At 39.2% G+C, this 14,394-nt stretch overlaps 1 protein-coding gene across 1 annotated transcript in view; it reads right to left on the bottom strand.

Annotated features, from left to right (window-relative positions):
* Nucleotides 1-14,394, bottom strand: part of LOC137094639 (tubby-related protein 1-like) — a 28,067-nt gene that overhangs the window by 8,218 nt on the left and 5,455 nt on the right. The window contains exons 3-11 of the mRNA XM_067460497.1: nucleotides 12,951-13,066; nucleotides 9,806-9,929; nucleotides 8,000-8,104; nucleotides 6,365-6,502; nucleotides 6,130-6,240; nucleotides 5,908-6,045; nucleotides 3,970-4,055; nucleotides 3,713-3,880; nucleotides 1,179-1,291 (exon numbers count right to left, since the gene is read on the bottom strand). Of these exons, the coding sequence (XP_067316598.1) occupies nucleotides 1,179-1,291; nucleotides 3,713-3,880; nucleotides 3,970-4,055; nucleotides 5,908-6,045; nucleotides 6,130-6,240; nucleotides 6,365-6,502; nucleotides 8,000-8,104; nucleotides 9,806-9,929; nucleotides 12,951-12,965 (998 nt within the window). The 5' untranslated portion in view covers nucleotides 12,966-13,066. The remainder of the gene's footprint in view (nucleotides 1-1,178; nucleotides 1,292-3,712; nucleotides 3,881-3,969; nucleotides 4,056-5,907; nucleotides 6,046-6,129; nucleotides 6,241-6,364; nucleotides 6,503-7,999; nucleotides 8,105-9,805; nucleotides 9,930-12,950; nucleotides 13,067-14,394) is intronic.

Below are 14,394 nucleotides of genomic sequence, written 5' to 3'. Positions count from 1 at the left end.
TTTTAGTGTAATTAAAGCTCCACTGTGTGATATTTTCCCCATCTAGCGGTGTAAAGGTATCCAGCGAATAATAGTTTCTGTTCCTCTCTATTCTGATTTCGTTTTAACTCCTACGGTGGCCGATATAGTCCAAGATTAACACGGCAATCCCCCTCTTCACATTCGACACGGTGCCATCGAGTGTTAAAACGCGAAAGGCGAAGCTTGAATTTACGGGTATGTCCCTCTTTGGCTACTGTACTTTCAAGATGGAGGAGCAACATGGCGACCGGCATTCGAACCCCTCACCCGTATGTGTTTTCAATGGCATATTATAAACTTACGAGAATACTTTATTACTTGAAAGAAGTAAATATACATTAATGGGCACATATATTTTTGAAAGAACTAAGTGTTTTTAGCTAAGAATAAACTAAAAAAGTTACACAGTGTAGCTTTAAGCATTAAAGGTAAGAAAACAACAACTTTTATTCATGAAATGTAGTGCAGTAAAAAGTATAACATTATATATTATGCTTTGGAATGTAGTGAAGTAAAAAAGTTTTCTAAAGAAAAACACTGATAAAGTATATACTTAAAAATTTACTTGAGCAGAAAGTAAAAAATACTCCACTGCTGTCCGCCTCGTGTAATAAACTCTGGTTTATTTTTCTCCATCATGCCCTGATGGAGTTTCGGTTCCTTTGGTCGTCTTTGGCTTGGCTTGCTCAGTTAGGGACACTAACATTATGATCCAAGTTATTCAACTAATTATACAAATAAAGTTAATTTATTAGGTTTTATTTAATTCTATAAATTATAATACTGATCTGCCAACATTGTCGCTCTATGATAAATTAAAATAAGCTGATAACATCTGTTTACTCCAGAACGACTGTACAGCCAAATCTAATTCTGTTTAATATTATCCTGTTTGACACTGTGAAGCTGCTTTGACACAATCGGCGTTGGAAAAGCGCGATGACTTGACTTAAAGAACAACAAATGTTAGTGAGTTAAGAAATAAATCAAGTTAGTTAAAGAAATAGTTAATTAAGAAAAAGCAGATTAGTTGTTAGTTTAGAAATAAAGCATATTAAATGGTTAAAGAATAAAGCAGGTTAGTTAGTTTGCTTATTAAGAAATAAATCAGGTCAATGATTTGTTTTTGTTGACTTGATTTGACTAAAGATCGGCACCTCAGCTTCCCGATGAAGTTTTCTCCTCCTCTCGAGAGGTCGGTGGGGTCTATGGAGATCAAGTAGTTTGAGGTTGTGCTTTTTTTCCTCTTTCTTCCCGCTAACAAAAACACCTGGATGGACAAAAAGACGTGTTACATTACTCACATTTGCAAAGCTAGGATTAACGGCATATATTAGGGTACGGTTTTTTTCAGCATTTATTCAGCAAGGACACATTAAATCACTCAAAAGTGACATCAGAGACATGTTTAATGTTAGAATCAGAATATGAGAAGGATTTGAGAAGGATCATGTGACTCAGCTTTGATAACAGGAATAAATTATACACCCTAAAAAATTTGGGTAAAAAACAACCCAATTGCTGGGTTAGTCCATATTTGACCCAACATTGGCTTAAAACAACCCAACATTTTTTAGAGTGTACTTTACTATAAATTCACATAGAGACCATTTTATTTTAAACTGTATTCGGGGCTTTTGCATATCATTAGCTGTGACTGCTGTGGGCGGGGCTTTAGCATATCATTAGCTGTGACTGCTGTGGGCGGGGCTTTAACATATCATTAGCTGTGACTGCTGTGGGCGGGGCTTTAGCATATCATTAGCTGTGACTGCTGTGGGTGGGGCTTTAGCATATCATTAGCTGTGACTGCTGTGGGCGGGGCTTTAGCATATCATTAGCTGTGACTGCTGTGGGCGGGGCTTTAGCATATCATTAGCTGTGACTGCTGTGGGCGGGGCTTTAGCATATCATTAGCTGTGACTGCTGTGGGCGGGGCTTTAGCATATCATTAGCTGTGACTGCTGTGGGCGGGGCTTTAACATATCATTAGCTGTGACTGCTGTGGGCGGGGCTTTAGCATATCATTAGCTATGACTGTTGTGGGTGGGGCTTTAGCATATCATTAGCTATGACTGCTGTGGGCGGGGCTTTAGCATATCATTAGCTGTGACTGCTGTGGGCGGGGCTTTAGCATATCATTAGCTGTGACTGCTGTGGGCGGGGCTTTAACATATCATTAGCTGTGACTGCTGTGGGCGGGGCTTTAGCATATCATTAGCTATGACTGTTGTGGGTGGGGCTTTAACATATAATTAGCTGTGACTGCTGTGGGAGGGGCTTTAACATATCATTAGCTGTGACTGCTGTGGGCGGGGCTTTAGCATATCATTAGCTGTGACTGCTGTGGGCGGGGCTTTAACATATCATTAGCTATGACTGCTGTGGGCGGGGCTTTAACATGTCATTAGCTATGACTGCTGTGGGCGGGGCTTTAGCATATCATTAGCTATGACTGCTGTGGGCGGGGCTTTAGCATATCATTAGCTATGACTGCTGTGGGCGGGGCTTTAGCATATCATTAACTATGACTGCTGTGGGCGGGGCTTTAGTATATCATTAGCTATGACTGCTGTGGGCGGGGCTTTTGCATATCATTAGCTATGACTGCTGTGGGCGGGGCTTTAACATATCATTAGCTATGACTACTGTGGGCGGGGCTTTAGCATATCATTAGCTGTGACTGCTGTGGGCGGGGCTTTAGCATATCATTAGCTATGACTGCTGTGGGCGGGGCTTTAACATATCATTAGCTATGACTGCTGTGGGCGGGGCTTTAGCAAATCATTAGCTATGACTGTTGTGGGCGGGGCTTTAGCATATCATTAGCTATGACTGCTGTGGGCGGGGCTTTAGCAAATCATTAGCTATGACTGCTGTGGGCGGGGCTTTAGTATATCATTAGCTATGACTGCTGTGGGCGGGGCTTTTGCATATCATTAGCTATGACTGCTGTGGGCGGGGCTTTAACATATCATTAGCTATGACTGCTGTGGGCGGGGCTTTAACATATCATTAGCTATGACTGCTGTGGGCAGGGCTTTAGCATATCATTAGCTATGACTGCTGTGGGCAGGGCTTTAGCATATCATTAGCTATGACTGCTGTGGGCGGGGCTTTTGCATATCATTAGCTATGACTGCTGTGGGCGGGGCTTTTGCATATCATTAGCTATGACTGCTGTGGGCGGGGCTTTTGCATATCATTAGCTATGACTGCTTCAAATCATTAGCTATGATTTGAAAAATCAGGTACATTTAGCAATATAACGGGTAAATTATGTAAATGGAATATATATCGATGTTATGATGAACAATATGCCTTTCTCCACTGATGCTCTGTGATGTTTAAAGCGTTTCTGAGATGGCAAATGGGATCAAGCTAACATTAGCAACACATTATTAGCTGTTTGATAACATAGTCATCCTAAAGGCTAATCAAATTAATTACCGTTATGTGTGTGGCATGGTAAAGAGCATTTCCATTGTGCAGCGTTTACTACAGTAAAATTGAACGAGTGAAGCTGGAGTGAGTGAGTGGAGGCGGGGTTCATTGGCATATTCATGAGGTAGCGCATACTAAATGAACCAAGGGTGTCGAGTTACATTCAAGCTTGAAATGTAGCAAAAGCTCTGCACACCATGATACGAGGGACTACAGATAAATACAAACGTCTCAGTAGATGTCGTACTTTCTTCTCATTGTCCAGGTGCAGGTAGTATGTTGGGTAAAGGCCTCGGTCCATCCCTCTCTTGTCACGGGTCACTTTGCACTTTACCGTGACGCCTTGTTCTGCGGGCTGAAGCACAAACTCCTCCAGATCGTCAAACTCGATCTCAGGAGAAGGTGCTCGCTCCTCCTTCAAAGGAATAAAAGAGGTCATCATACAAAATATACCACACAAAATGAATGCAAGGATGAGAATAATGTGGAATACGATTTATTCACCTTTTTGCCTTTTTTCCCTTTGCCCTTTTTCTTTTTCTGTGTCACTTCTGAATCAGAGTCTTCAGTCTCTTCTGCTTTAGCAGGACCTGAGGACAAGAAACAATCAAATCAGACAGAGAAATAGCCATGTGCTGTCATTTTATGGAAACAAATCAGTTCAGATTTATATATGTGCATGTAAATCTGTTTGATCGGACCCCACGGGCCAGCCTTCGCTCCCCACGTGCATCAATGAGCCTTGGCCGCCCATGACCCTGTGGCCGGTTCTCCACTGGTCCTTCCTTGGAGCACTTTTGATAGATACTGACCACTGCAGACCGGGAACAGCCCACAAGAGCTGCAGTTTTGGAGATGCTCTGACCCAGTCGTCTAGCCGTCACAATCTGGCCAAACTCGCTCAAATCCTTACGCTTGCCCATTTCTCCTGCTTCACACACATCGACTTTAGCCCTTTTCCGTAAGGTATTTTCATCATCGACAGGAGCTAGTCTGTGATTTTATTGCCGTGTGAATCCAGAATGTCAGTGTTTTTCTCTCACCACCTGCGTAAAAGTCCCCATCCAAATTACCTACTGTTTTTAGACAAACACACAGGGTTGTGTAGTAATTTAATTGCTGAGTTTTCAAGAATATATCACTTATAAAGCTCCACTGTGTGATATTTTCCCCCATCTAGCGGTGTAAAGGTTTATGACCATCCAGTGAATATTAGTTTCTGTTCCTCTCTATTCTGATTTCGTTTTAACTCCTACGGTGGCCGATTTAGTCCAAGATTAACATGGCTTCCAGTTCGATCTCGTCCATGAGTGCCATCGAGTGTTAAAACGCGAAAGGCGAAGCTTGAATTTACGGGTGTGTCCCTCTTTGGCTACTGTACTTTCAAGATGGAGGGGCAACATGGCGACCGGCATTCGAACCCCTCACCCGTATGTGTTTTCAATGGCATATTATAAACTTACAAGAATACTTTATTACTTGAAAAAAGTAAATATACATTAATGGGCACATATATTGTTGAAAGAACTAAGTGTTTTTAGCTAAGAATAAACTAAAAAAGTTACACAGTGTAGCTTTAAAATTCACTATTTATATCCCTTTTGACCCCTGCAGAGCACCATACGGTTGCGGATGCATTTTAAAGATCTAGACTTTAATTACTGAAATGCTGCCAAGTATTTACAAGAGCAGTATTTTTCATCACCGCTTAAAAAATAAAAAGAAGAAAAGCATGTAAACATTTGAAACTGGCCTTTATTACGGCAGCAATACGTGTTAAAATAACCGCAGCATTATGATCAGCTCATGGGAATAAGAGGCTGTATCCACTTATTCCCGCTCATTTCCATGTGGAATAAAATGACATCCTTTATGTTTTAGATAAAACACAAGACAGAAAACCATCTTAACTATAATGTGTGTCTTTATAGCTTCCTATTTTTAAACAGATTTAAATAATGAAATACTAATTAGGATATTATTTTCCTATTATTAAATTAAATATGCATTTATTCTTATTCACATTCTTATCCAAGCATATGACATTTTATTTACAGCATGCAATCATGGTATTGACCACGTGAGTAGTACTGCTCTCCCTATTTGTTAGTCGCTTTGGATAAAAGCGTCTGCTAAATGATTAAACGTAAAAGTTCCAATGATCACAAAACTGACTCCTCCACTGTGAATAAATCACCGTCCGAATGCACGAGTTTATCACTGAGGTGCCATCCAAATTTATTTTTACGGACTTCCACGTGAGAAACAATTACCGTTTGAATAGGCCTTATGGGGAGAAAATGTTCACTTGCTGCCTAATATATCCAACTAACTGGTGATGAAGAGCTAATCATCAGTGTTATTCACTTCACCGGTCATAATGTTATGCCTGATCGGTGTTTTGTGCATACCATAATGGTTTAAGAAAAGAACAGAACTTACCTTTGGTCTTTTTTGTCTTTTTGTCCTTGTCTTTGTCTCCTCCTGTCTGAAACATGGACGCTGTGTTTCCGCTGCTCTTCTTCTTCGTCTTGCTGGTTTTGGTTTCTGGTTCGCTCTCTTCACTCTCCGATTTGGCAGCTTTGTCACACAAGAGAAGCAAAGACATATTTTACTCTGAATCATCAAACGGACCTGTACGTAGAAAAGCTTTCAGAACATTACCTTTCTTTTTACTCTTGGTTTCAGGTTTGCCTCCATTTATCTGAAACATGGAGGCCGGCTCCTTCTTCTTGGCTTTAGATTTTCCTTTACTGTCTGCATCCTCTTTGACGTCTTCATGTTCACATACAGCAAAAAACAATAAACAAATCCATTAATAAATCCAGTTTGCAGGTTGAAAGTAAAATCAGAGCTCATAATAGAAAGTTACAACATTACTCATTTGAACAGAGGACACCTTTTGATTTGGACTTCTTGTCTTTTTCCTTCTCCTTTTCTTTTCCATCAGAACTTTCTTTTGAAGTTTTTTTCTTCGTCTTCTTCTGAGGAGTGGTCTCCCCATCGTCCTCTTCATCATCGTCATCATCTGTTAAACCTGTTTCGCAATAAACACATTTAAGTGCTCAGTAAAAAAACGATTACATTTCTCAAATGTCATGCCATCATCCTGTCGGAAAGAGAAGACATAGTTTAGAACCAAAGTTGTTTCTAATGAATGAATTGCTTTTTCTCCTGAGAAACGAACTCCAGTTATCTCACAGAGTATCAACTGATGTTTCAAACTGAGCTCAAGATATTAAAGTCCGAAATCAAAAGTATCAATGAGCTCAAAATCTTCTAATCTGAGCTGCTATACACATTCATTTCATAGCTATATTCTTATATGGGTCTATTTCCCCACAGTTTTAAAAATAGAGGAATTTAGACATTTACAAAAATATATTTTTTTAAATAGAGATCATGATTCTCCCATAATTTTGAACGAAGCTTGATGTGTTAGAAGCAGGAAAAACCAAGTAGCTATGGCTCTTCCAGCAGGATAATGCTCCTGACACAAAGCACAAATGCTTCAGGAATGGTTTGAGGAGCACAACAACCAGTTTGAGGCGTCGACTCGGCCTCCAGATTCCCCAGATCTCAATCCAATCGAGCATCTGTGGGATGAGCTGAGCAAACAAGTCTGATCCATGGAGGCCCCACCTCGCAGCTTACAGAACTTAAAGGATCTGCTGCTAACATCTTGGTGTCAGATACCACAGCACACCTTCAGGGGTCTAGTGGAGTCTATGCCTCTGCAGTTCAGCAAAAGGGGGACTGCCGGGGCGGCAGTGGCTCAGTGGTTCATGTAGGTTGTCTACAAACCAGAAGGTTGGTGGTTCGATCCCCGGTTCCACCTGACCAAGTGTCGAAGTGTCCATGAGCAAGACACCTAACCCCAGCTGCTCCCGACGAGCTGGATGGCGCCTTACATGGCTGACATCGCCGTCGGTGTATGAATGGGTGAATGTGAGGCAAAATGTAAAGCGCTTTGGATAAAAGCGCTATATAAATGCAGTCCATTTACCATTTACCGACACAATATTAGGAAGGTGGTCATAATATTATGCCTGATTGGTGCACATTTTTACTTGTCGCCACCAACTGGTGTAACGGTGCACAATTTTGATCGATACCAAACGTCAGTTTTTCAACTTTTATCCCAGTAATTCAGAGATTCAGTGATAATTTGAATTATTGTATGACAGAAATAATGATACTGTGTGGTTTGAAAAGAATAATTGTGAAGATGTTTCATACATAAACATGCCAACGCATGAATGTTCGCTGTGATCGTACTTGTCAAAGGTTTAAAAGACAGAGCTGAACCGTTGTCATTTAGGAAATTAAAATTTTTAGGAGTTTGCGTGAGTGTTTGAGTCAAGAACGCATTAATTGTGCAGCTCTAAACAAAACTTACATTTCATTTTTAACTAAAAAACTCTAGAAATTAGTGATGTTGCCTCTGCAAATATAAATATAGAAACGAATAAAACACAATTAAAATAAAAACTGCAAATACAAAAATAAAAATAAACACACATGGGTGACTTACTCTTCTTCTTCTTTGGGGCACTTTTCGCTTTCTTTTTGGATTCTTTCTCCTTCTCTGTTGGTTCTTTTTCCTTTTCTACTTTCTTCTTCTTCACCTTCTCTCCATCTGTGAGGGAGGTTTGTGAGAGTTATGTAAATAGACTGACAAAAGCGCCGTTCTGTCATGATAACTCTCTGAGGGTTTGCCATGGTAATGGATATAACAATGTTGATGTGTTTGGTCTTGGAGGAATAGATCTGCTACGCTGCTGCTGTACAACACAGCATTCATGAATGACCCGTAGCAGATATAAACAGGTGGAGCTGGGGAAGGAGGAGGGATTCGGAAAGTGCGCTGCACTGCTATAGCAAATGCTGACCAGTATCTGAAGGCTGAGCAGCGAGCTCATTGGCTACTGATACATCAGGATCCAATCAGCTGGCCCTATAGAGGAGGATGCGATTGCAAGCAGGTTGAGTTAAGGACCTATCAGCCTGTGCCATCTAGGACCCTCTCATAAACCCGGCGCAATTTTCTGCTAGTTTCAGTTCTCATGTTCACGTCCAGCTCCTCGTTGTTTAAATATCAAATGCACTGGCGCATCTGTTCAGCCATCAAAGTGAGTGAGTGTGTGTGAGTGTGTCTGTTCCCCCATGGGTGTCTGGTCTAAGCCAGGTGTGTTCAAGAGCATTGTTGGAACGTTTCTATTGTGAGGAACTGAAAACCACTGACCAACACACACCTGCTCTAAAGTCAATAGTGCAGGATTTCTTCAGTGTTATTTAAAGAGTGTGTTAGTATTATGAGCCGGAGCTCAACACACACTCTGATTATTAAACACACACACACGCTTAAATATGAAAAATAAAAGCATTCCTCTCTGGAGAAGCGTTCAGTCTCTCCTCATGTCAATAGTGACTCCGCTCACGGCTCGAGCACAGCTGGCTTTTAAAGGGAAAGGGAGATGAGGCTCTGATCGGTTTATTGCTCGTTACGCCCAAAACACACCCATGACTCATTAAGAGGCGAGGGACGACCCTTTTTGGCCAATCATTTTTTCCTTAGAGACAGAGCGTATTTAGGCCACGCCTTCTCCATTGAGTTTGTATTGCGTGAGGCTGCCTCCTTGTCAGTTCTTACTTTAAAACAAAAAACAGAACTATGTCAACTATGTGACATGGTGTACAGCATACAAGATAAAATACACAGAACTAAGTTTTATAAGCTGTCGATCCTAAAAAACGAGCGTTTAAGGAGACAAAAGTGGACACAGGCAATAAGACGTGAAGCTTCAGCAGGAAGAATGGGTCAATGTTAGGATCCTGACACTCAGTGTGTCTCAGTATGTCTACGTGTGCAGTAAACATGTTGTCAAATATCCAAATGTCAGTTTTATATATTATATTTCCTGTCGCTGATTACTTTCCCCTCCAGTGGGCGTAGTTCTCAGTGTAATGTAACATGTCTCGCTCTGATCTACTTTTGTGTCTTTAAACTCTCGTTTTTGGGCTCAACAGCTTATAAAAACTTCCGGGTTTTCAGCTCTGGGTTTTTTAGGTTGCTTTCTGTACACTTTGTCACATATCAGCTGTTAGTTTTTTGTAATAAGCCGCTTCCCGCAATAGAAAGTAAATGGAGACGATTGGTTTGTTCCCCTCCAGTGGGCGTGGCTTTCAGACACTTTCAGATGTCGCTCTGTCTCTATGGCTAAACTAGCAAAAGTGGTTTCGGACCCGCGCCCGTGGGCTCAGATCAGTAAAATCGGGCCCTTAGAGTTTCATGACAGAACTTTGTATTGATGTAAGACTTGTGAACTCTCTGGCGTACTCTGAGTGGCCGGGCTGCTCTCGGCCGACAGATCTCCGCTCTTCTTGCTCTTGGTCTTTTTAGGTTTGGCTTCGCTTCCATTGGTCTCTACTGGAGTGGACTCGGGCTTCTTCTTTTTGGGTTTCTGTAATATTCTGATGTGCGCAGTCATAAAATGACATAATTGTTAATGGCATGTTGGAGAGATAAAAAAGTAAGAAATTACATTTACTAATTTAGCAGACACTTGAGGAATACAACAAGAAATTCCTCTTAAAGAGGCAATAAACACGATATCATTCAGAATAGTACAGGCTACAACAGGGAGGGATGAAGAGTGAGGGCACAGACGAATACTTTTTGTTAGAAAGTTAGAGAACTCACCAGTAATGATGCAAGTGAAAGCAACAAGTAAAAAAAGAACAACGTATCTGAATATCACTCTTAATCTGTTTAAGTTTTTCACAAGCATCTTATTCTTCAGCGACCAAATGGTTGCATTTTGAGAGTGAAATTCAAGCACTTTTTAAGGGATTTCAAGAGCTTCACATCTTCTTCCAGCATCTCAAAGCTCTGAATATTATCCAGTTTAAATGTTATTTTTAATGTGAAGACCAAAAACATTATTTGTTCTTCTATCAAAGATTGTCCCAAAGATGTAGGAAAACTAAGACGTGGCAAACATTTAAAAAAAGACCACTATAACCGGTAGATGGCAGCAGAGGAGCACTTATCGGCTTATTAGCCATTTCCCTAATATTGTTGTTTTTTCACACGTTTTGATTTTAAATTTATTTAGATATTATGAGATCTCTTATAAAATATCAAATCATCAAGAATTCATCAAGAAACTTTGACAAAGTATGACACTTGTATGAAGTAGGAAATAGGAAGTAGGAAAGGTCAACGAGTTAATGAAAAAAATTCTTAATAATACTTAAATAATCATGAAAAACAAAACATGTATGTTTATTGAGTAATTCACTGTTTTGTGTGTGTGTGTGTGTGTGTGTGTGTGTGGGGTGGGGGTGGGGTGGGGGGGGGCAAGCATTGTTTATTGTCAAATGACAATTTTCACCTAAAATGTAAAGCCAAATTGCAGGTGGGTGAAAATGACTTTAAAAGATGGCAGCAGCCAATGTTTGTGTGACTGTCACTCGTAAAGTATTAAAGATATCTCAATATCTTTTTAGATTCTCATTCTTAATGAACTTTTCTTTTGGTATCTTCATTTTTAATGCTCTATATGGTTTATTCCCAGAGATATGGGGATCTCAGTGTGGCTCTATGTGCAAAATATTGAACTTTCCCCATTTTCAATGTTAAAACTGAAAATGTTCCTATATTTATTCTCCTAAAAACGTCATCTTGAATTTTGAGTCAAATTGTTATTAAGAATAACTTTATTTAACTTATGCGATACTTGTATTTCACTGTTGTTATTTCAGAAATACACTTCTACAAATCTCCAGAAAGGTTAATATGCCTCACCTTGGCCATTTCAGGGTATTTTTGGTAATGAAATATTGTTCAAATTGGTATGTTCAATGCCATTGTCTTAATAGAAGGAAAGAAGATATATTTCTAGTTTTAACATTATTTGCTCCTCAGACATTTCTCTTTAAATACAATAAGTGTCAGCTGTTTGAAAAGTCAGCCACATTTGGTTTTCGACCATTGAAAATGGATAAAGTTCAACCATTTGCTCAGAGAGCCAGAAGGAGATCCCCATATCACTGTGATTGAACCATATAGAACCTTTAAAATGAAGATGCTAAAAGAAAAGTTTATTAGAAACAAGAATCTAAAAAGTATATTAAGATATCTTTAATATTTCTTGAGTTACAGGCATGCAAACTTTGGGAAGGACACACAAAATGTGCTTTTCCCCCATTTTTGAAGTGTTACTGTTGGCATATAATAAAACAAAGATTGATAAAGTCAACAGATTTTACTAATATACCTACCAATCTATGAGTAAAAGTAAAATAATGATGCTGCCATCTTTCTAAAGTCATTTTTGCCCATCTGTAATTTGGCTCCAAATCTCAGGTGAAAATAGTCATTTTGATCCCCCATCTACAAAACATAAAATATTTGGGCTTTTATCACGACTAATGTTTGTCTTTCTTCAGAAAAAATGAGCCAGGGCAGTTTCCAAAATTTGACTGATTTGACACAAAATGACCTGGATCCATATGGGTGAGTGTGTGTGTTTGTGTCTGTGTGTTTTTATCCCAGTGGGGACTTTAGCCTGAATGCACACACACTTATGGGGACTGTCACAGTGGGGACCTAAATTGAGCTCCCCATGAGGAAACAAGCTTATAAATCATACAGAATGAGTTTTTTTTTTTTAATGTAAGAATGCCTGTAGATGTGTGTGATGGGTAGGGTTAGTGTAAGGGGATAGAATATACAGTTTGTACAGTATAAAAACCATTACGCCAATGGAGAGTTTCCAGAAAGATAGTGAAGCAGACGTGTGAGAGAGAGTGAATGTGTGAGTGTGTGTGAGTGTGAGATCCACTTAAGATGCAGCCAGAATAAGGCTATTAATACCGTCACCTTAGTCAATCCCTTTCATGAGGTGTGGAGGAAAACACGGACCCTTATTCAATCATGTTTCATCAAATTAACACACTTAATACACACATTTACCAAAGATATACACAAATAAGGCTGGTCACTTGAAATACAATATGTGGTTAAAAAAGCAAATATATGCAAACATATCAAACATATGCAATATTTATAAATCTTCAAAGTCTGACTATATATTTTAGTAAGAAATACTAAGAATATGAATGTATTTTTTACAGGTATTTAGCACTTAAATTCGTGTTTGTTTCAGTATAATGTTCACATTTGTGTAACAAGCTTCGAAACTGAATATCACTGAACTTTCCTGTAAAACTAGAACTGACCTCACTAGAAGTCACTAATCTAGACATGTGTCATCAAGCTAACGATAAATGATGAATCCTAAAAATATACAGTGATGTATTCTGATAACATGTATGTGGTTTGGAACTGAATATGCAAATGAATTCAGATCATCTCTAAATGTCCTTCAATCAACATTTAGATCAACAGGGATTCAAAATAATAATAATAGACTAATAATAAAAAAAACTACAACATGCAATTATTAAAACAAACTCACCTTTTCCGCAGACATGTCCGTATCCTGAGCTTGATCACTAGGCGAGTGAGGTGTGGAGCTTTACTCAATGAACCTCCATCAGCAGAAAGTTGCTAAGAGGATTAGCACTGACCCATCTGTCACACACACACACACACCGATGGGCGTCGGAACCAGTGTGTGTGTGTGTGTGTGTGTGTGTGTGTGTGTGTGTGTGTGTGTGTGTGTGTGGGAAGACCCACCCACTTTTTACGACCAATGATATTGGACCCACTCACTTTTATCGTCTCTAATTCGACACATGTCTGTTTACCCCTAACAGAGAAACACTTATTATTAATCACATGTTGGACGCTTTTTTTCCACTTTTATAATATTTTCTACATTTTTATTGAAAATGAATGCCTTTCTGATCTGATATGTGATGGAAAAGGGAGTAGAGCAAGTTCGGCAAAAGGCGGATTCGAATGTCGATAGATTTGCGTCAAAACTTAAAGTCATGCGTCTCTCACCGCTAGACTACAGCCACGGTTAATAATCTCTGACCCAATCAATCGTTCAGTAAACGGCGGTATATTTGTATTTAATATTTAATGGCATCTAACGTTACTACAGTAAAAAACAATTCTGAAAGAGAGGACCCGCTTTTTATTTGCTTCTGACAGAGCTGGACAGTAACTATCTGTACTTGAGGATTATTTGTTCTGGAAACTTATGACTTTTACTTTACTACATTTAAAAGACAAATATCATCCTTTTTACTCCACTACATTGACTACTGGGTCGAAGTCATTTCTGTAGCAGCTCTGAAAGTCAGTGGATGATTTTTTCCATCTTTAAAAGGTTTTGTTGTTGTTGCAGACAGTCTTTCAGGAATCTCTCTTATATGGTCATTTACATCTTCGCCATTTTTTTTTACACTGATCAGTTCATAGCAAAATGGAAGAAGACGGCTCTTAGGCACAAGTGTGTGCACCCATAGCCATACTTTGAAAGTATGTTTTAGTTTAAAAAAAAAAAATCAAGAATGGTTCAGTTGGCATATACTTGATGCATGTCTTATAAAATATTAAAAATATAAACGTCTGGGAGAAAGAGAAGAGTAAAGTTGTGAAAATATCAGATGTGTATCAGTGTATTGGATCCGTGCATTCGGCCTTAAAGTGACAGCAGCTTTATAAAGAGCTTTGTAACTTTTCTACAAGTATTTAAATGAGTTTAAGTTAGTCGTCTGCTAGTGTGTCAGATGGAGCGTCACTGACTGGCTTAAACCATGATGGCATAATGTGCATTTATACAACTATAATACAATAATGCAGCGACATAAAAAAAGAAATTAACTTTTGATACTTAAGCACTTTTGAAAACAAATACTTCTGTACTTTTACTTCAGTTAAAATCTATTTTTACAACTTTCACTTGTAGCGGAGTAATATTTGACCTATAGTACTTTTACTTTTACTCA

Source organism: Pseudorasbora parva, chromosome 12 (genome assembly GCF_024679245.1).
Source record: "Pseudorasbora parva isolate DD20220531a chromosome 12, ASM2467924v1, whole genome shotgun sequence".
NCBI lineage: Eukaryota > Metazoa > Chordata > Actinopteri > Cypriniformes > Gobionidae > Pseudorasbora > Pseudorasbora parva.
The sequence above is the reverse complement of the archived record's forward strand: the minus strand, read 5'-3'. Positions and strand labels throughout refer to the sequence as shown.